Source organism: Condylostylus longicornis, unplaced genomic scaffold (genome assembly GCF_029603195.1).
Source record: "Condylostylus longicornis isolate FDR11 unplaced genomic scaffold, ASM2960319v2 ptg000010l, whole genome shotgun sequence".
Classification (NCBI taxonomy): domain Eukaryota; kingdom Metazoa; phylum Arthropoda; class Insecta; order Diptera; family Dolichopodidae; genus Condylostylus; species Condylostylus longicornis.
Window position 1 is genome coordinate 5,826,423 of NW_026577979.1, and position 24,775 is coordinate 5,851,197.

The following is a 24,775-nucleotide window of genomic DNA, read 5'->3' on the forward strand; positions in this document are numbered from 1 at the left end:
AATGAAATATCACTGCCCCGTTGCCATATTGTTTACTGTCATGATTCTGTTATTGCACTTTAAATAGTTAAATAAAATGTTGTAAACCAATTGTTTTTAGGAATTATATTATATTATAAGTTAAATGGAAAGATGAAAAAAATATAAATGGCATAAGACCACATAATTAAGTTTTAAAATTATTATTTACTTGTTTATGAATTAACTATTGAAATTTACAATGTATTCAAAGTTATTCTTCAATTTTATTTAAAAAACAAAATGTATGGATTTAATAAATTTCAAAAATACAACGGCAACATTCTATAAATATTTGGTATTAATTATGGTGGAATAATTTCACATAGCTATTTTCAAAAAATAAAAATTTCGTAATATAAAAAGCAATGAAAAAATATTTTTTGAGAAAATTTTTTTCTTTCACTAACGAAGAATAAAAAAAAAATAAATAAATCAGATAAGTAAATATAGAAATAAAAAAGAAAATAAACAAAATTCCGCGTACATACATACATACATACATACATACGTCATGTATTTAGCATGAATGTTAGAATTTGTGTAAGTTAGAAAGCAAAAAAAGAAATAAAAAAAAACGAAATAAAACACCAGAAATTTGGAATCAAAGTAAAGTACAACGAAGTTTTTAAAAAACACATTGACATTCGTACACATATACATACATATGCAATATATACGTACATATGCATACAAAAAAAAAAAAAACAAAAATAAAAAAAAAAACAAGTACTAAAAAGATTGTCTTCTCTATTTTTTTTTATTTATTTTTGTTTTTTCTCTTTCTTTTTCTTTTTTTTTTATCTTCTACAATTACACTTCTTCGTTCTTATTTTTTCTTTTGTGCTTCTGGTGGATCCGGTTGACTATTTGAACTTGAAGAGTCAATATAATTGTCGCGACCAGATATTCCTGTTCCTTCAGCATCACCTAACCATGGATATACATTTGGACATTCACGGCATGTTTCCATATATCTTGTATCTGATACATTTGTTTCGGGTATTTTAAATGCTAGAGCACATTTATTTGTTATATTACATGGTTTTGGTGCTGCTGGTATTCTCTTTTTACAATCCCATGCTTCTAAATTCTGTACTTGACGGGTTTCTTTTGGATCTGTTATCCAGGTCAATGATTGTGTTATTGTAACATACCATACATCTGGCCTGTAAAAAATAAAATGAAAAAAAAAAATTATAATAAAAATTAAATATAAAATAAAAATGAAAAAACAAGTGAAGAAGAAAAATAAATTGAGGTGTGTGTTTTTAGAGTGGCCATAGGCTGTAAGGATAATTTTTGTTTTCCTTCTTCATATATATGGATGTGATTATATAAGTGGGAAAGAACAAATAGAAGACTGAATAAAACAAAAAAAAAATAATTTTTTTTTCTCTAATTTTTTAATTGTCACCAAGAAATTGAGAGAAAACAAAAACACATCATGTCCTTTTTTTTTTTCTTTTGTTTTCGGACTGATTTTTTATTTTAAACGTTTTTTGGTCAAAAAAAAAAACAAAGAAACATTGGAAATTTAATTGTGCACATTAAAGTTGGACATTCTTATATTATTTTATTTTTCCATTTTCTGTGGTAGAAATTCTCCCGAATGCAAAATATTTTGGCAATTAACTAATTAATTCTTGTAACATACACAGTAATGTAAATGTTTTCAAAAATTTATAAACAAAATCAATCCTTGAACTTTGGGAATTTGAAAATGGAAAAAAAAGAAATGATGGAAAACGATTTGGAAGAATAGTTTTTGGTAAACTAAAACATGAAGATTTCCTCATTACGATAATTACAAGGAATTTATAATTTTGTAAACGGTTTTGTTAATGACCAATAACCTTTCAATTTTCCTTTGTGTAATTTTTCGTAGAAAGAGCGAACTAAATTTATTTTTGATTTTAGTATAGTTTAAAATAAAAGATAAAATGCTTTGTAAAAGACAGCAATTTAAGTTAAAAAGATTAAAAGGTTAAATTTTAAAATGAATACAAATTTGTTTTATAAATTAAAATACGTTTTTTGAAGAGAATTATTAATTTTTTAGTCAGGGGAAAAAATACATAATTAATAATATGAATTCAAAGTTCTCATTCTTAATTTTTGTTTGTCATACAGGATTATAAGTGTAATAATGTGTAGTTTCATTGATTGCTATAGTAATTGACTTGCATGCAATTCAATTATTATACGCAAATAAAACCATAGAATATTAATACAGATAATAATTAATTATAAATAAATGTTATGGTCCGTATGTCCAATTCAAATAATATTTGTCATAAGCGACACCCTAAAAGTATGCAATTTTTTATCAAAATCAAATCTATTACTAAATACAACATTATTTTGTAAATACATAGAATCTCGTATCTAAATACTCTGCTATATCTTATTGTATAGGCTCTTATAAATAGACAAAACTTTTGTATGGAGACGATGTTCACAGAACAACAGGTTTGGAGCTACAGGGTTATAAATTCAAGCTCGACTGATTTTTTTACTTTTTGAAATTTTAAGTATAACTCCGTGTCTTTGTAAATCAGACTATGCGTTATTGACTATGATCTCGAAATCTTAAAATAAGGGCTTTCTTATGAATGTCTACATTAGTTATAATCTGGTGAGGTTTCGGAATCGCACAACTATAAATTTCGAAAAATTTGAAATTAGAATATTTCTCTTAAATTTCTAATGATTTGCTCAACAATTCATTCATATCAGAGTTCGTATCCCCTTATCATTGGTGGTACTGTATAAACATTTTTCACCGTTTTTTCACACCTCAATCATTATACTTGTGCACAACTAATCCAAAGAATAAATGATAAAAATCCAAAGGATTTAGATAATATTTATTTAATTAATCAAACATATTTTTACTTCCACAGTTTTGCTTTAAAAAAATTATAGGTACGTGTACAATAAAAGAAAATTTAGCAATAAAAAATAAAATATGAAGATATGAAAACAATTATTTCTCATGGTATTTAGTGAAACAATCAAGTAAGTTTCTGTAATAGGTTTTAAAGTATTTACTTTTACAATCATATAATTTTTATTTGAGAGCTAATTTAAATTTAATTTAGCAACTTCATCTGCTCTAGTCATTGTTCATATATATATATGAATACCTTAATATACCTTAAGCAAAATATACGTAAGTAATACTAAGAATCCTTTATAAAATTATAAATGCAGCACAGAAGTGCATTCCAATTGCAAAAGTAAAAAACAATTTTTTTGATAATTTTAATTATTTTAAGTAAATTCAAAATCAGAAATGCATAAAATTTTTGGTTCAGACTTATGCATATTTACATTTATACAAAAATCGAAATTAATAAAAGTTCTACATAAATCTTTAAAACTATTAGAGCATGAACATTCCTAATCATGCACTCAATATGCATTTTCAAAATTAGTGCATAACTATACCACAACATATACGAGTAAAAAAAATATATATTATTTTTTTTTTTATTAAAATTGATAATTAAATTAAGTATAAAAAATATATTATGTATAAAATAATGGTAGTTATGGTAAGAGTAATGACTGTCTGCTCTCAATAAAAACAACTTTTTATGCAACGTCTTGTACTTAAGGAACACAAAAAAAAAGAATGAAAAACTTGTTAATTGAAAGTAATTTCTAACTTATAAAGTGGGAGAATATTATATAAAAAGGATTATATAGTAAGAGATTTTAATTTTAACACCTAAACATGTATGTATATTGTATATACTAATGTGTATATTATATAGTAAATGGACTAACTGTACCACTGTGAAAAATATTCTACTATAACACTTAATTTTTAATGATTTTATACAGTATACTCTGTTACCATAATATGTGTGTGTATTCTTTGTACTCTACGTAAAGGTAATTATATATATGAATTTTAATGTGCATATATCAGTACGTATATAAAATTTATTTCAGTAATTAAGTGATACGCTTTAATGAATTCCTTGAATAGCAAAAAAATTCATTTTTTTTTTATAATTTTGAAAAAATGTGTTGAAAGGAATAAAATTGATTCCTTTTAATTTATATAGCGCAGTACTCATATTGTATTTTCCACGTTAAAAGTTTCATTTAAGTGCAAAATATTTTAAATTTAATTTAAATTAAATAAAATTTTATATTGAATTTAATTTTCTTGTACATTTTTTAATATTTTGTATTTAAGACAAATAATTGTGTATATTGTAATACAATATTGAGCTTGTAAATTTGTAAATATTAAAAAATGAATAAAATAACATTTTTTATAATTATAATTTAATTTTCATTCAAATTTATTGTATACAATTATATTCAATGTTCGTATTATGTTCTTTTGGTATATGATAACATTATCCTGTCGGCAAATAATACATAATATATGCATATATTTAAATAATGTAAAATTTATTTTTATTGAAAATTGATTTCTTAAATATGTTCTCCATGTATGTATGTTTATGCTGGCACGTATAAAAAAAAACTCAGTGTGAGAATTCATTAAAAATTAATAAAAAAAAAAATTTTTGTATTTTCTTCATTCCATTTATTTTTTTTTTCCGATTCAATTACACACAATATGTATGCATATAAGGAAAATAAGGATATTATGAACAATATTATAAGAATAGTGAATGGTATAATGTTAAATATTTATAGTCAACTAGAGTGTATTTAAAATTTATTGGGTAATTATCAGACACTCTTCTGAAAATTCAAGATAAATTTAATTTTTATTTTGTAAAACATAGTAGTGGTTGGTTGGAACATGTTATTAAAAAATGTTTAAAAGGTAAAAATGATATAAAATAAAAATTAATATTAAATATATTTTTTTCAATTGAAATTTTATTATTTCTTAAATATTTATTCCATATGCACATAGTTACATATTAATATATGTAAAAGTTATTTAAAGGAATGGTAAATATGGGAATAGTATCCATACAAATTTGAATCAAAACAATTATGTGTACGAACTATTTTAAATGTGTATTTATTTTACAAATAAATATAATATTGTTATACTATAGATGATGAAGTAGAAGATGTAATGAATTTTTTTTTGCTATGGATGTTATTTACTGTATATGGTAGGTAATAGTATATTGTTCTCATATTCTCACCAAATTATATAGTTTAATTATGAGAACAAATTATGTGGTTTTTTATTTAAAAATTAATGTTGGTATGAGTATAATGAAATTCTATAAGTGTTCTCTCACAAAATATTCTTACAAAAGACAATGTTCATGTAATTACACCGTTCTTCTTTAAATGAATTTTGAATTACATTATTAAAGTGTAGTAGAGGATTTATATTGGAGTGAGTGTATGACATTTTACTATATTTAAATTATAAAAAATTTTATTGAAATTCTCAGTTATTATATTATAGACTGGTTACTATATTACAGACTTAATTAAATATTTTGGAGATTCTGTGCAATAGATATTTTATTTTTTCTCAAATTTTATTGAATATGACAGAATAACTCTTTTTAGTAACAGCTCATTGAGTTGAGTTAAGACTTTTTTTTACAACAGCTATAAAAGATAGTAAATTTTGACCCACACCATAGTAATTGAACCAATTCATATAGCTGATTTGATAATGATTAATAAAAGCCAATTGCTTATAATTTGGCTGTTATGTATTCAATTACCGCTCAGTGAAATAGTTAAATTAGATTTGGATAGTCGCCATACAAATTCTAAAAGATTGTCTTAAATATTTCAAAAACAAATTAAGGTAATTCCATTAAAGTTTGTAACGAAGTATGTAAAAAAGCTAGCTGGCTCACTATTTTATTTTACAATAAGATTGTCACTCCAATTATCATTTTGCAGATTGTTCAGGTGGGGTAACAATGTAGCGTGACCACCATATAAGAAGATATTGTGGCCCCCTATATTTCTTGACCTATAATTTTCTTAAATCGCTTTTGGTCATAATCTTCCAGAAGCTCCTTCACCTGCTGCAGTCCCGGAAGACTTCTCCAGTGCTCCAACCGCCTCTCCTCTGATTCTTTTCTTAGTTCACAACGAATAGCATGTTGTCCAAAAGAACATCTTTTTAAAGTATGATTTTTTTTGAATAATTATTAAAATTACAATAACAGTTTTCATTTTTGCAATACATCCATTTTAATTTTATTTACATATACATTTAAACTAGACAGGTTGTGGTTTAATTTAATTAAAATTAATCAGAATTCCCAAAAACATCACATCCAATATCATCTAAACGAATAAAATTAATAGAAATTACGAGAAATATAATTATTTTAATCATAATTTAATTTTAACTATTTAACAGGTAATTTAAAAATTAACATCCTTTAGTATTACAAAATACGTATGCATCAAGGACTCATTTCAGATAGGTAGGTTTTTCATTTATTTTCTCATTTTTTTTTCTTTTCTAAATACCACATCATTAAGAAATTTTTATGTTAATTTTATTACAAATAATCCAAATGGGAATATTATCTATGTATCCTTTTGTGGTTTGAGTATTTCGTTTTTTTTTTTAGTTTTGTGTTATTAAGTCTAAAAAGGTAACCAGCAAAATATGAAAGAAAAATCTAACTTTAAAGTTAAAAAAAATAGGAAATTATAAAGTTTTAAAGAAAAGACGTGTTGTGGCAAAATAATAGTATAAAATAAGAGAACGTGATCATCTTTCTTTTTGTATACTAGATATAAAAACGATTAAGAAATTTCATAAAAAAGCAGAAAAAAAGCAAAATTTTTATAGTAATAAAAATTAAAAAATTTTATTCACGTTCTTACACAACACAGGTATTTTTCTTTATCATTACTCTATGATTTAGTCAAAGTCCATTTCACACCTAGATGAAAAATACGAGTATATACAAGGTTTGAAAATTATTTTATAATTTCTTTGATTTTCGTAAAAGCTGAATGTGAAAAATTATTTTTAAAGGAAATCAAAAATTTCTTTTGGTATCTACCGCACGAATATTATCAAAGTTTTAGTTAATGGCTATAACAATGATGTTAATGACAGTGTTAATAATTGATGTTTTGAAAATACCTTTGTTCGGTAGGGATTTTTTATTAATAATTATTATATTACTGATAAGTGGATTACTGAGGAGTCTATTACTGAAGCTCATTAAAAATTTTAAAATATTATTCGAAGAAATAAAATAGAATCTGGAGAACAGTGTATGTAATTATTCATCTCCCATTAGAATATAACAATTTTCATCAAAGTTGTGAAAATTCAGCTCATTATATAAATTGTTACACATGTTTCAACTAAAGATCATTTTGTAAATTCTCTAATGCAAAATTATAGGCAAAAATCTTAAATTGAATTTTAGCAAATTTATTGATGAATTTAAAAATTTTAATAATCTTAAATATTTCGTTTTAAATGATCAAATTTTTCAAGTTATTATCTTCTAAATGTTGAAAAAGTATAAATTTTCCTATTATTTTTTCTATTTTCTTGATATTATATAACCTCTATCGAATTTCTATAACGTTAATAGTTTCAATAGCATTAATTATTGTCTTATCCGAAAGCATACCTTTATTTCTTAACTAAATTATTTAGTCACAATCTTTCTGTTAATATAAAATAATTTGAAAATTATTATTATGTACTTTCAGATTCATACTAATATATGCAAAATTACGTTAAATAGTAAAATGACTAATGAGACACTTTTTCAAAAGAATATCGTTTTCGTTATTTGGATTCAAAGTTGCAAGGGTTACTTCAGACTTTAAGAGCTTTTAAAAACAGTACTTTTAAGAGCTCGGAATGCTTTTAAAAGCAGTTCTGTATATATCTGAATAAAATACCTAAATATTAATAACACGAAAGCATTTGATTCATAAACAATCTGATAGTGTGACAAAATACCTTAAATTTTGTATGGACACCTGTTTTTAGCCATTTCGAAGAAAAATGTATGCTTAATAAGTGTATATTCCAAATATCTAAAGAATTTCTTTATTTTTGGTTTTCCATTTTAAATATAAAATCATGGAAACTTTATTTTAAGGTCATTTTATAATTTTATTTTTTAAATTTATTTTAGAAAAAAAAATATAAATATTAAAATAAGAGATTAAGAAAAGTTTTCTTTCAGAAAAATGAAAATCAGGGAACAGGAAGTGAGACAAAACAATAAAAATCAAATATTTATAATTTAAAAAAAAAATTGTGGTAAAGAAAATTGAAATTTAAGTCAAAGTTTTAATTGAAGAATTAAATGTCTTTTTTTTTTCTTGGGATTTCCGAATCCTAAAGTTATGAAAGAAACAAACATTTGTCGTTATTTTTTCCCTAATTTTTTTATGCAAATTTTGTTTTGTTCTCAGAAAAAAGAAAAAAAGGAAAAAATTTCACGATTTTTCATTTAAAATTCTTTTCATTTTTAGTGAAATTTCTCCCCCAAAAACATTGTAGGAATAAATTTTATATATTTTTATAGAAGTTGAGTGAATAATAAATTGTGAGATTTGAAAAGATATAGAAGAATCATTAAGGTGTAAATTTAAAATAACTATCGCCTTTATCTTTAGAAATAATAAAAGAATTTATGTAAAATAGTGAATCTGTCATTGAATGAATGAATGAATTATCAGTGAATGAATAATAACTTGGACTTGTTCCAAAGATTTTTCTAATATATGCTTTATTTTTCTTTTGTATAACAAAAAAAAATGGAAGGTATTGTTTTCAAAATGTTTGTTTATGAAAGTAATTGGTCACAATCCCTGTTCTTATAGGCAATCTACAAGGTCTACAAGTTTTCAAGGAGGCATTTATTGCAATTCACATATAAAACTTTTTATAAATACCAGTATTTATTGGACAATTATGTAAGTTAAAATTATAATTCATCAAGAATCCAGAATATGTAATTATAGTAATTTGAAAAATTTCTTTTACTAAATTGAATAATGAATTTGAAGATTGATATGTGAATTGCCGAATTCAAATGATAATTTATTAGAGGCGAATTAGGCTAAATAACTTTAATCATACTCAAACAGTGGAGATATATAGTATTCTCAAGATTATAGAATGTCTTTGTTTTATTATTAACGTAATGTTATTTTCGAAAATCCTATGCATCCTACCCATAGTGAGTATTTTCTAGTCAAGAATGATTTTATACAATTTTGGTTAATTTTTGAGTCAATAAGAAGCTATGGTTACTGGCTAATTACTTAATGAGTTGATGAACACGTGAATGAATCTAGTACCTGTACGTTTTAGTATTAGAACTGATCAATGAATTTAGTATTCACGTCTTATATGGATTGTTCAATTCAATGTAAATTTTAATTATTTTAAATTTAGTTGCTCGTAGTATTTACTTTTACAGATCAGAGGGTAATGAAAACGGTTTGTATAAATATTTTGATTATAATATTGTATTATATCTATATAGAATTAGTTGTATTAAATGTATTGACAGTATTATACAGTAATATATACTTAATATAACTTTTCTTAGAGGACAGTTTCAGTTGATGCAAATTGACAGGACTTGAAAAACAAACGACACTCTCGAGTTCCTTCAAAAATTTTGTTCATATTATGGTAAAACACTAAAACATGTTCATATAGTAAAAAAAGTCCAGATTACCATAATTCTTAGCAACTTCTTATAGTATTTGGATAAATTTATGTTGAAGACTATTTAAAATAAAGGTCAGAGGAAAATTTTAATTGTTTCTGGAATCTTTTGTTTTATTTTTTTTTATTATTTTAATTTTATTCTTTTCAATAATTTTTATTTTATTTTTTCTTCGTTTTCTTTCGAATACAAAATTAGTTTGCTTTAATTTTAATAATTTTTTATTTCTAAAATAGAATAAAAAAATTTCATTCGAATGTCATGCTTAGATATTTATTTAAATGGGACGAAATTAGAGGAAATTTTTGAAAAAAAAAAATAAAACTGTCCTTAAACAAATGTCCTTCTTTTGTTATTTAAAAACAAGACAAAATGTACAGACTTTTTTAGTAATAAATAAGGAAATATAAGGCAAAAGTTTTTGAGTTTGGTTCCTTTTATAAGTGCACAATGAGAAGAAAACTGAAAAAAAAAAAAAACAAAATTTATAGAAAAGAAAATTTTAAATTGAGTTTTTAATTTCAATTTTACTATTCGGCCTGCATTGCTTATTTTTTTGAAATGTGTACAGAAATCGCTTTATTTTTTAATTTGATCTAAGAATGATAAAGTTATTTAATATGAGAGGATCTTAAATTTTTTTAAATTTTTAAAGGACATTTAGCTATGTTCTTAAAATAAAATTATTAATACTTTTTTGTGAAAGCAAGAAGAAAGGAGATTTTCCACTCAAGGCACATTTGAATATTAAACACTTATTTAAATCAGTTAAGGTATAAAAATTTACTATATTACACTTGATGACGTGGAACCATTTACTTCTTTTAAAGCTCGTTTATTGGGAAAGCTTGAAATTTTAAAGAATTTTATGTCCGAGAATTGAATTTCTTTCTAATAGATACCATCAAAATTAATTTGGTTATATTTCGGAAAATACAAAACCTATAGTATTCAAATTTCACATAAGAAAGAATGCTTACATGGTAACAAGAAAGTACCTTACATGGTAACATCAGCTGCCTGACAACTGGTAAAGGTAATGTGATTATATATGTGAGATTATAAAAGTGAAAATGATCAAAGTTAGCACAAATAAATTTCATAATATGATTGCGGCAAAATTCGTTTGTTGCAACATAAATGCTTATAATACATTAAATTAAAGGTTTACAATAAATTAAAGGTTAAAGTTGTTAGATTTAAGAAAAACTGAAAGACTTTAAAAGCTAAAATTGTCAAATTTCACTATAACAAGTTTAGTAGCACAACTAAACTATTAATAAGACGTTTATGAGAACTACTTGTTAGTATAACTCTTGCAAGAAAATTCGTATACAAGTGTTATACAGCCAATTTGTATAAATAAAAATTGATATAGCCGATTTCGTAGATTTTAAATAAAAATTATTCGCATATTTCTTTTTTTAATAAACGTTTCTTCAATTCACTGACATATTTAAGAAGTAAATATATTTTACAAGTAATTTCAAAATAAATTTATGAATACAGGAAAAAAAATCCAAAAATATATAAGGATTTCGAAATTATGTAAAGGGACTGCAACAAAATTAAAAATGAGATAAAATGTTATGGAACATTTTTTGACGCATAGTCCTTAAAGGAAATTCACATAATAATAAAAAGCAAAAGGCAAGTAAAGTACATTCACTCTTAATAAGAATAATGTTACCGTTATCATTCATACATACAAACATATACATAAGAGTATGTATGTATATTTCTTTTTATTAATTTACAAAATATTACGTGAATGTGATTTTGTATATCCTTTAAAATTTGGGATTTATTGATAAAAAAATTTTTTATGCCATCGTCATAACTGAAAATTGCATTTTTCTCTGCAAAGGACTTTTTTTTTTCCTGTATACATTTCATTTTTTTCTGTAGAGTTTTTTTTTTGTTGTGTATTTTTGTATATTATATCCTTTTTATTGTAGGTGCTTATATCTTGTTTTTTTTTATTACAAAAGATTGTCATTACAAATTTTAATCAAATTAATGCACATTGAATTTCGTCTTATTGACAAGATCTCAAATTTTTTTTATATCTTCAAAAATCAACATCCATTTGTCATGGCATTGTTATATTCTCTTTAGAAGCAATAATGTGCATTTGTAAAGTAAAGTATTCTGTGTTAAAATTATTATTTTTGTACTAAAATAGAATGGCTTTTATAAATTAAAGTTAGATATTGTATTCTATATGCAAATACATCGAAATTATATTAATGTAATTTTCAAATTTGAGTTTTAATACTCAAAGTCAATAATACTTTATAGAATCTCAAAGGAGTTTATAAAGGCCATGAAAAATTTTAATTAAATAAAAAGTAGCATCAAAGTTTTTCTTATGCATATTTTAAAATTTGAATATAATATAGAATTTACTTACAATGTCAATGTCCAATCAATAAATTTATGTAATCCTTTAACTAAATCTTTACTTTGGAACCAATTTGTATGGAATGGCATCATATATGGTGCTTTATTTTGTTCATAATGTCTTGAAAAATCTTCTTGTAACCATTCAAATACTTCTTCTGTATCTAAATTATGTAAAACACATTGATCTAAATATGGACAATGTCCACCTTCATATCCTTCAACATAATGTGCATTTAATGGTACTTCCCATACACCTGGAAATATTCTTGATGGACATGTACCACTTTTACATTCATGTGATATTTTATAATCTAATGTATATGGCCATATTGGTATATTTGATGGTGGTACTGTTACTGAACTATCATATATATATGCAAAATCTTCAATAACCTGAAAAATATTGTAATTGTTATAGGTATACATAAAAAAGTATTATTACAAGATTAATTTTAAAAATATGAAATTTAATTTTTGCTAATGAAGTTTGAAGTGTAAACTTTAACAATTGCGAAAATCAACGAAATTGTTACAATTTACCACCGAGAGTTGAAACGAAATTTTAAGAATACTTTGTGTTTTAAAATAGGGCGGGCAGCTTGCACGAATAAAGTCATATAATATAATTTACGTTATTTCACATATTTAGAATTAAAAATTTTAAGAGCTACATATGAAAACAGGGAGCACTAACAACCATTTAAAGAAATGGGGAAAGTACCAACTTGCTTATAATTTTTTTAAAATATTTTCATTTTTCGATTGCGCAGTTATTATTTTCGTAGTTTTCCATTAATACCACGACGACTGTTTATGAAGAGTATTAAAAAATCATGAGATCTATTTGAAAATGTTAATAAAAAATTTGACTTGAAGAAAATTCTTGTTGTTATATATGAGCTTTATATTGAATACAAATAACTTGTAATAATTTCTTTAATTTTTAATAAATTTATACATACATACATACCTTCTCTTTGAATAATATAAAAAACTTAATTCCAATAAAAATTATAAGAAAACAAATGTAATATTCTTTTAATTCTGTATATAAGTACGTATGTAATTAAATTGACATGAAAAGTTTTATAACAGTGAAAAAGCGAAATATATTATATAATTGTAATCAAATGAATTTTTTTTTTTTACAAAAAAAGGATAATGACATGGTACTATTAAAACGTTGTTTAATATTCTTCGTTTATCATAAAGGTTACTATAGAAATAATTTTTATATTTAATTCCTTTTTAAAAGAATATTAAAAAATTTTACTTGAATATTTAACTCCAGTTAGAGCAGCAACAGTGAAATTAATGATGAAGAAGTTCAGAAATTATTACATACCATTTCAAAATTCATATACATTTCGAGTGTTCCTGTACAATTGAATTGAATTTGGTAAGATATTTTAAGGATGACTTTAATCTAAATTTAAAACATTAGAATTTAAGCGTAAGTTTAAGTGAAAATAGAAACTTTAGATATGACTGCATAGCACAATAGTTTTCATAATAATATTACTATTTTAGCTCCAGTATTAGTTTCTTGTGAAAAAATTTCAAATAAATCATTATGTCTTTGAAATGAAATTTTATTATTGCTCGTGGTATCTTATATACTTAAATATTTTATAAAATTTGTGCAGAATTTAAATATTTTACCAATTTGTGACAAAAACTTGCATAATTTCTCATTCCTGTTCTTTATAATAATTTCTTCTCAATATATTAACATTTTCTAACATATAGACCACAAATTTTCTATACAATCATGTAAACATTTTCATAATTTTTAAATATTATGTAAATATACAATTTTATTAATATACATTAAAACTTCATACATATATTGTTTATATACCTTATATTGTGTATTACGTCCAGGTTTTAAGAATGGTGCTCTCATACCAACAACTTCACTTGTTGAAATATTTGCAAAATAACGTAAAATTTCTCTCATACCGATCATTTCACCAACCCATTCTTCATATCCTTTATCTTGTAATCCATTTTGTAAGGATATTGTTTCTGTTGCAACTTCATGTCCTTCATAAGCAAGAGTTTGTATTTGTTGATAGTTACTACAATTATGTAAACAAGATTTTAAATTAAAAATGAAAAAAAAAAAAAAAAAATGAAATAAAATGAAAAATGTTAAAATATTTTTATAATATAAAATTTATTTAAAATTCTATAATACATAAATACTTTACTATTATAAATTGTTGTCCTTTTCATAATATAAAAGAGTCTTTTTGTATATAAAGTTGTACTTAATATTTTTGTTTGTTTGTATCATTTGTATAATCATTTATGGAACTTGTATTTGCAAAATTAATGTCTTTCATATATATTTAAAATACCTTAACAAAAGGGTAACAATAAGCCAATTTTTTTGCAATTTATAAAATATTTTATTTCGTAGCAAACAATATTGTGATAAAAATTTTTGTGAAGAACACAATTAAAATGATGTTGTGTTATAGGTTACGTAGTGTTATAAATACTCAAACACAAAACGAAAAAAACGAAATGGATTTATGTCAATTTTCCTTTTAGAACTCATTCAAAAATGTGGTTGAGTTTGATTTTCTTAAGATATTTATTTAAGCTCTTTCATATTTATCTCAATGAATAAATAGTAAATCAAATTTTTTATACAAAAATAATAGAACAACTTTGAATTTTTATTGCAATAAAAATTTTTTAAAAATTGCATACAATAAGGCGAAAATAGAAAAATCTGTTTTTGTAAATATTTTTTATACACGATTTATTTCAAGAAATTATTTCAATTAAATTTATTTGAATAATTTTAAGAATAATAACTAACATCAAAATTGCATTTTGCTTGATATTATGGATTTCAGTAATACTGTATTATGCAAGTTAATAGTTTTAGCAGTTATAAGCTGAATTTGAATAATTACTGCAATAATTCCAATTGTAGGATCTCTTTACACAATCTAACTTATAAATATTCGCTGTTGTGGATGTCAAAGACATTATATAGGACATTGGTCATTAATTTTAATATGGTTGATATGTGCGGAGATATAAGTAACAAATGTTATTGAAAGTTCGAAGTTACATCAAGTATAATATTATTAAAATTTAATATGCTGAATTCATGAGACAGTTTTTCAACATACTAAAATGGTTCTTCAAAATAAATAGATAAATATTTTTTATTAATGGTTTAATCTGCAGCGAATGTTAAAGTACTAGCACGACAGTTTACTGACGGCAAAATAAAAAAAATAATTTAATTTTCTTTCTCGCCTTGTGTATGGAATTTGGCATCTTGCCTGGCAGTTACCTAAGACTTTCTTTAGTAATCTAATATGTTATTTAAATACTATTATTATGCACATAATTTCTTTACAGATAGCTATTTGATAATTCGGTAGTTATTTTAATTAAAATATAAACAAAGAAGCAGACAATTAAATAAAATTTTCAATACATATATTGTTATCCTTATCAAATTATTATGTGCATAATAATAATATGCGAAGAGTTAAACTAGATTTTGTAATTAAACTTGCAAAATCAAAGTTCCCTTATAATGAAAAGATAAAAGAGAAGCAAAAATACCGTATGCAGTATACATTTTTGTTATTTTATAGTAGAATATAAAAGTATAGCACAAAAAGCACGAAAGAGAGAGAGAAATTAGCAAAATATGTTACATATAGTATGTACTTGTATTTGTTACATAGTGTAATAAAAGAAAAATATTTGTAAAAAAAAAGAGGAAAGAATAAAAATTTAGAAAAGTTGTGTGATAACTGATAATCAAATAATTTTTACATCATACATTAAGAACGAACATGGTCTAAATATGTCCATACTTCCCTTGTTTACATTGTTCGTACACATGACATAAACGTTTATATATATATGTATGTGTGGTTGTTGTTGCCTTTCGTCATATATTTTTGGCTTTGTAAAATAATTGATTCTATTTGTCCTTCTTTGACTCTTTTCATCTTCATGTTAAAGAGTGTGTTTTTAGAAAAAAGTTTTTAATTTTTAACTAAAAAGTTTTCCTGTAAAAATATTAAAACATTTTTGTTTGTTGTAAATTTGGAAAAATTAAAACATAACATTGAAACTTCCTTATTCATTTTATGCTTACATGCAAATGACGTGGGACTTAGTAGAGTTTGCTGTAATTTTGCAATACTTTAAAAGATTAAGCATGGTTTTTAAGGAAAAATTTCAATAGAAAAATTAAAAATTTTTTTTAACTTACTAATAGTATATAGATTGTGTCTTAGGCTATGAGAAAAGAGTTAAACGTCTAGGCTGAATTTATACACATAATTTCCCGTGAAATTTAATTCTCCATTCATGAATGAGAGTTGTATTACATACTTTTCCAACAAATTTTATTTTAAAGTTAAAAAGTTCTTAAATTGTAAATGGCAATTTGAGGTTCTTTGATTAAACTTTATAATATAATTTGTATTTCGTATAGATTTTCACAAAAAATTTCATCGGAAAAACTTCATAAGGTAAATGGAGTAAAAAACGTAAATAATGTAAATAACTAAAATGACATAAATAACCCAAACATCTTTAGTAACATAAAAAATGTAAAAAATGTATAAAATGTTAAAAACGTATAAAAAGTAAAAAACGTAAAAAAGGTAAAAAATGTAAAAAATGTTAATAATTTAATAAACATAATTAATGTAGATTAAATAAATAGCGTAAATAAATTAAAATGTATTACAAATTAATGTAAATTATATAAAGCATGTAAATAACGTAAACAATTGAAAATATGTCCAAACATTGTTTTTATATCAAAACTATTTTGGATATGTTTTTAATTTTTTACAACAAAATTTTTATCTTATTTACATAATTTACGTATTTTACAGTAATCAATATTATTTGAGTTTTTCCCCGAAACATAAATGTTCATATTTTATTGGAGCTAACTAGATATATATTTTGTAAAATATGTTTATTATTAATGCTGCAGAATTACCATCTAAAAGACACTAATATAAAACTTATTAAAGCTAAACCAAAACTAAAAAATTTAGGAAAAACTAATCATATTGATGATTTTATGGACCAGAAGTGGCAAATATAAATTAAGTAGGTCGATGTGGGTTTAAATTTTTGAAAAATTTCAAATAAATTGTGAAAATAGGATGACCTTTTAATAAATATTCGCGACTGTTATATAAATATTATTTTAGATCACAAAGCTTAGTTAATATTCTTCAGTTTTAACTTTAACTTCTTTTTTAAAATCAGATCAATAAATTTTTAAGAATTTGTCATACAACATCGAATTTTGAATACAATGTAATTCACTTTTTTTTTATATTTTTATTTTTTTTTGTATTAATCAATCTACATTCCAAATAAAATTTTGATGTCATTTTGATGTTGATGTTAAATATTTTTGATAACCAAAAACTCAATAGTATAATCAGCATAGTATAACCAAAAACCCAAAGTACATCATAGTTTATTGCATTTTATTCGAATCTTAAATAAAATTTCTCCCTTTTATTACAATAAATATACGTACACCATACGTACGATGTAAATAAAATATGTAAAGGAGATTCATAGAAATGAGTGTAACTTTTATGTATATAGTTGAATAAATTTTCAGTATTATAAATCTCTATTAAATGTCAACTCAATGTTTAATAAAATTTTCTTTTGTTATATGCATATTTTCATTTGACAATAATGGAAGCTTTAATAACATTGAAATGCTTTTTTCTTTAATTCTCTTCATATATACATACAACAATAAATATATATATGTGCATTTAAAATAAATTGCAAATGATAGTGTCAAAGATGTTAGAAAAGTTATACACGATGAACACTTTTATAATTGAATATTTCGAATTAAAATGTTAATGATATTTTAAAATTACTCTTGAAAATCATAATGACATTGGAGTAGAATTTTATGAAATGTTTTTTTTTTTATATGGAAAATTATGTGTAATTTTATTTATTTTTACTTTGATAAGAATAGTTTGTTGTCAAATTGTTGGATAGGGTTATAATGTGCTCATTAATGTAGATGAGTATATATGAATGTCTAAATTAATTTTTTTGAAATATAAAATATCGCGAAATTATATTGTTACAGACAAAGTACGAAATATTCTTGGGAAATATAAAAAATTCAAATTTTTCAAAATTATTTGAAAATTTCTGTTCTTTGCTTCCTTTTCCTGAGATTTTATAATAGTCTGTGTAAATTTTATAAAACTTATAATTCCTATTTATTTTATATCCTTAATGATGAAAAATTAGTGTATAAGTTGATGTTACTTAATCTCCTCTTTTCGCTGTAAAGTGTACGAATAATTTTTAAGTTTTACTTTTTATCCTACTTCAATTGAGTTCAAACCGTAAAAAAGACCTTTAAACTTAGATGTAAATTACGCTAGCTAAATATCTTACATTCCGGTCAAAATTTTCTACAATACACATTCCACTATGAAGTATTTTCTATTACTTCTATAAAATATACTCCACGCAATAGATTTACATTATTAGACGTCTATAATTTTATACGTATTCATATTTAAATTATATATATCTTTTGAAAATATGAGGGCTAGATTCATTATAATATTGAACAGATAAAAATCCTTTTAATATCCAAAACATGTTCCAAATATTTATTATGATTCACATAGTATTCCATTTATTTATTGTGGAATTAAATCAACGTATATATATATAGAACATACGACAAGCCATTATCTAGAACTGTATAATTACAAAAAATGAAAAGAACTATAAAATTTAAAATATACTAACTTGGTTTTATGCATTATTTTTAAATCCGATTTAAATTAACAAAATAAAATGAAGGATTTTAAATGAGTATGACAGGCAAATATGGTCGTGTATCCTTGATTTTTAATTTTATTAGAATTCAATTTTAAATTCTAAAAGTAAAAAATTCATGTATATATATATATATATATATATTATTTATATAGAATATTCAACCACAATATAAATGTAAAATAATGAAAGGACATTTTAAAAAAGGAACTCTAGTAATGTATTGGAAATTGTAAAAATTTAGAAAAAAAAAATTTATTTGTAAATAGAAAGGATTAGAAAAAAAATGGCGTACAGTAGCTTTAATGAATATGTACATTTTTTGAAGGGCTTTTACATTTGATGAAGATCGAATTTGAAAATCAAGAAGATAATTAAAATTTCTATTTGCTTTTTAATAGAATATAACAATGAGTCGATGGTCATATAGTCATTTAAAAAGAAAAAACTATTTAATTAAATTAATTAACAGTGACTCAAAAATTCTTTTTTTTTTCGTATTGTTTAATTTAAAAATTATAAAGTTTACTTTATTGGTATTGCTAGATTACATCATTGGTATTTTGGAATAAAGGAATTTTAATTTATAATATAAATGACACAGAAAATATTTGGCAAAAGTTAATGTTACATTTTAAAAGCCAAAATATTCATGGAAGATGACTGAGGAAAAATTCACTACAAACATTTTTTTACAGAGAAATTGCCTTAATATTGGATATGAATTGTTTGCACAAAAACTGTATTACATAAAAATTCATAATGATCACTGTTCCTTTCCATCAAAGTTAGCGTACCGAATAAAATAAAGTAAAATATTAAAAAATTTTTGACCATTTTCGAATGAGGAATAAAAAATTTCACTGATTTGATTAATATTGTTGATAATAATAAATTACTGCTTCTAATTTCATCTACTATAAATTAAGTTATACAACAAATAATATAAACAGTATATGAATTACTTTAATTTTATATAAATATATTATTGAAGTGCTAACTATTGATTATGGAAGGTACAAAACGACGTATAGGATAAAATATTGTCAATATGTTCCCTATTCCATTATTACTTTCTATTATTTTTATTTTTTTGTGGTAGATCCTGTATAACATGAAAAAGTTTTATGACTCCAAATCCTTTACAAAATTTATTTCACTAAAAAAATATAGAGAAATTTTCGAAACCGCAATAACGTAATAAAAGTCTAGAGAAAAAAGAAAAATATATTTATTTTTTTAATTTAGTATGATAGATAATGGTATAGAGTGTCCTGTCGCAAATAGTTAAGCAATGAACATTTTTCTATTATGATTTTGACTTATTTTTGGAATATAACCAGAATTGTTAATGTTGAAAATCAGGTATGAATGTTTTTTAATATAAAATGAAAATTTAATAATGGGCTGTTATTTTACAAATTCTCAGTTTCTCTGAAATTAAAATTTAATTTTAAAAATTTTAATTTATATTTGCTTTTTTTTAGATTACTTTTATATTTTTCAAGCTTACGTTATGTGAAGGACGAAAAACATTAAAAAAATTTAAAGTGCTTCAACTTTTAAAATTTCCAAATTTTGTTGGAAAAGATGGTAAATTATGGGTATTGAGTAATGTTGTGGTCAAGAGCTGTAAAATGTTATTTACAAAAAAATCACACTCAAGTTGCAAAAGTTGCATAAAATAATTCAATTGTGAAAATTTCAAACACTTTATCCTATTATACGGTTTATTTTTCCTTTTAAACTTTAAATTTAACTATTTGTAACTGGACATACCATATAGGTATAATAAAATTAAGGATTGTTACGTGGACATATTAAAGAATTAGTTTTGATGTTAGACGTAAGGCACCAGCAAATTTTTTATTTTATTATACAAAAAGCTTTTATTCTTTCATTTTTTTTTTGTTTTCGGAAAAGTTGATGTTACTGTCATTATATGCGAGAATGGAAATATTGTAAAGGTAGAAAATTTTTGTGTTTTTTTTTTTTGTTCGACGAAGTTGTGTAACTTTATTGAAAAGTGAAAGAAGTATTTTTAATTTTGCTATCTGATGATGATGCAGTATGCTATCCATATTATTATCATAATACGAACTGAATATTCCCATTATGTAATGAAAAAGTTATTAGAAATAATATAGGAAAAATCAAAGAGGATTTGTTGATGTACAATTATTAATATAGTACAGATGAAGCGAATTGAAAATATTATGGTACTGTTATTTTGAAAAAAATAAATCGCCAAGTAATTTTCTTAATTATTTTTAAATTTTTATTTTATTTGTGGTAACTTTTTTTTGCTTTTATTATTTACTTTCATAAAATTTTTTCTATTGGTAAAATTTTTGTTTTTCTTGAAGGGGTGCGTTTTCATTTTCGAAAATTTTATTTCAACAATTTTGGAATTGCACCAAACTGAATTGGATATTGGCTTTCTGAAATTTTTAATTAATAATGAATATTTTAAACAACAAATATAAATTGTTTAAGTTGTAAGTTTTCAGAAATTTCAAATCTAACGAAGTAATTTTTCATGTAGTCCTCAAAACACCCTAAATTTAAATCCTGAGAATATCTCTGTAATTTATTAAAATTACTATTAAATATTTTGACATTTTGTTAAAAAAAACTTTGTAGGTCTTTTAGGAATTCCAGTTTTTTTTTGTACTTAAATTTTAGATTTCTAAGTGCATAATAATATTTTTAAAATTTACGCCATTTAAAATTAAAATTGCAATTAAAGGAAAAAAGAAAAAAATTTAAAAATTTTTAAAGTTCATCAAAAATAGGTAACTAAATTGAAATTTTTCAGGGAAAAAAAAATTTATATTTTATATAAGGGGAAAAACTTTAAGGAGTCTTCAGAGAGAGAGCACAGTGAATAAAAAATTAATTTAGCAAATTTTTCAAGAAAAAATTTTAATGAACAATTTTCTGATTCAATAAATTTTCTTATAAACCAAAGCATGTCAATTATGTGTCCTTTAATGCAACAGAAAATTAAAAAGAAAAAAAAAAAACACAAATATGCTGGTTAATTTTTTCCGCTTTTTAATATGCCTTATAGCTGATTTTTTACTTCTTTTAGTATATTAAAAATTAAATTCCAGTAAATTTTACATTTTTTTCGTTAAATTTATTAAATATTCTCGTAATAAGGAATTGTTCGACAAATTTTAGGATATATTAGTCGTAATGAACAAATTAAATGTAACTGTTAATCTGTAATCGGAAAAGTAAATGTGTAATCCAAAAAAAAAACAAGTGGTAATTAAAGTAAAGTAAAGAACTTCAAGTAATCAATCATCTATGAATTTCTTGCTCAAAATTCATAATTAATTAAAGTGTGTAAATAGTTATTTTGAAATTTCTTATATACATTTAAAATGGCAAGGAAAAATATGGCATTGTCATAAAATGTGGAATTTTTATTTAAAAATTTTCTTAAAAAATTAGAGTTTTTATTTTGTTTTATTAATTTTACAGTTTCGTAAATAATATGACAAATACTTTACAAAATCGTTAGTACAGGTAAAAAGTAAAACAGTTTAAATTAGTATAATTTTAGAGCCTCTATTCAGTTATTTATCAGCTTTTATTAATATTTTTTCTAAAATTAAGTCAAATTTTCAACGTTATGAAAAATTTAATGTCATCTTTTTAGAATTGTTAGGATCCGACTAAATTTTGTTCGATTATAGATTTGGATACGGAAAATTCTTATATCGCGTAATAACTAATTATGTGATACGTTCAATTAAAGCCAAGAGTCTTTTACAGAAATTCAAAATTAATTCAGTAGTAAAATATAAAAAGTAAATTATTTTACTTAATTAATTTTAAAACAATCGCATTTAACTGCGATTAAAGGTCTTCTTCTTAAACCTTATAAATGGAAAAATTTACGTATGATACAACTGTGTGCCACTTTTTACCACATTTTTTTCTGTAAATCGCTTAAACTTTAGCGGAATATTGAAACTTTTATTTTTCTTTAAAACATGAATTTTTTTTTCTTTTTTTTGACTAAAACTTTGCAAAAAAAAAGAAACTTTACTTCGTCAGGAATCCATTAGATTCACATCCATAAGTTTATTCTTTTTAAGAGCTTCTTTTTTTTTTGAAAGTGAATTTTTCTCGGTTTTTATAACAAATATTTTATAGAATATTATCGAATATCAAATTAAAAAAAAAAAAAAACAGAATGAGGGAAAAAATTTCAAAAAAATTTGCAATTTTTAAAGTTTTTAATATATTTAAAATTTTGTTTTCTTATACAAGGACAACATTGAGGAGCATAAAATTTTCATTAGTCCTTGATTTAAATTTTATACTCTGTATATATATAAATATATATATATATATATATATATGCATATATGGAGAATTTCAGTGAAAAATTATTTATAATGCATGTAGGTTAAAGTAAAAGAATTTTTGGTTTTAAGCAAATATTTTTTTTTTCTAATAAAGAAATTTTCTTAAAGAAAATTTTTACAAAATTGCAAGTTTCTTTCTAAATTTAATGGATATTAAAAAAAAAGTTGATTTGATAGTAAAATCTTCTTAGATTAATTTAAAATTTCAAAAAAATTATCTATAGATATTATTATGTTGCTAATTAAAAATATATAATTTAAGAAATATTGAAAATTTTACAAAAGACAAATATAGTTATTCTGATCCCGAATATATAAAGACTAAATCAAAAATTATATCCGAATTTGTGTGAAAATCACAATGGGTTGTTGAATAGCATTAATCGGGATATAAAACAAGAGGGTTGTTTTTGTAAATTTCGTTACTTCGGAGTATTTCGGAAAATAATTTCAGCTTGGTGATCTGATAGATATACATCTTCTTATAGCTTAGGGGCATGATATATCTTCTTATAGCATTAGTTATTCAATTGTGATTGAGAATACTTATCAGAATGCTTTAATTGTTTGAAACCTTTTGTAATTGAATACTATAGTCTTGCAAAATATGACTACGATATTAAGGTAATGGGTATTTTTAAGTAATTATACAGGGTGAGTCAGAAAAACAACATATATAATTGGTTAGAGAGTCAAAAATGTGTAAAATTTTTATTCTGGACTAGGTGCTAAGTGTCAAGAGCTTCAAAGTTACAGAGATTTTAACAAATTTTCATGAAATTTCTACTTATCCCGGAAAAAGTAGGGGCTTCTTTTTATCTACTTTCGGAATACAAAGCATTTGCACTTTAAGAAAAATCAAAATTTTCCATTTTTTGATTTTTTTTTTAGTTTTCTATAACCAAATAATTTCATACAAAATTTTTTGAAACTTGTTTTACAGAATTTTGCCCAGCTGCTTAGAACATTTTCTTAAACCATTACGTACTAAATGAAAAAAATTTAGGTGCCACTTGGCCGACATTATGTAAGTCTTTTAACAATTTTTATAATTATTACTTTAACTAATTTATAAAACTCGCAGTTCGGGACGGTTTTAGTAATTAAATGTGCCCATTGTAATAGCAGGAATTAATGTAAATTATAGATAATTTATTACAGATAAATATGAAATCGAGACATCTTCATTTCATTAAATTTTCCTTGTTGATTTTATTAAATTATCTATTAGATTTTGATTTTAGAATTTTAATTAAATTGCCTAAATAACAACGAAATTATTATGAACAACGAATTCTAAATAATTATGACTATTCAGCGGAAAAAAAAATTTATTTAAAATTACGAAAGCAAATTTTAAAACTATATGAATTTCGTATATAAATTTATTTACAATGCATAAAATTTCTGCTTCAAAAAATATAAAAAGGACATTTTTGTTAAAATTTTTTCTATGTAAAT

The 24,775-nt window shown here is 23.0% G+C and overlaps 1 protein-coding gene across 1 annotated transcript in view; it reads right to left on the minus strand.

Moving 5' to 3' along the window:
- Positions 1-264: 264 nt before the first annotated feature.
- Positions 265-24,775, minus strand: part of LOC129618793 (chitin deacetylase 1) — a 59,424-nt gene continuing 34,913 nt past the window's right edge. The window contains exons 6-8 of the mRNA XM_055533793.1: positions 13,942-14,161; positions 12,088-12,473; positions 265-1,187 (exon numbers count right to left, since the gene is read on the minus strand). Coding sequence (XP_055389768.1) covers positions 848-1,187; positions 12,088-12,473; positions 13,942-14,161 — 946 coding nt within the window. The 3' untranslated portion in view covers positions 265-847. The remainder of the gene's footprint in view (positions 1,188-12,087; positions 12,474-13,941; positions 14,162-24,775) is intronic.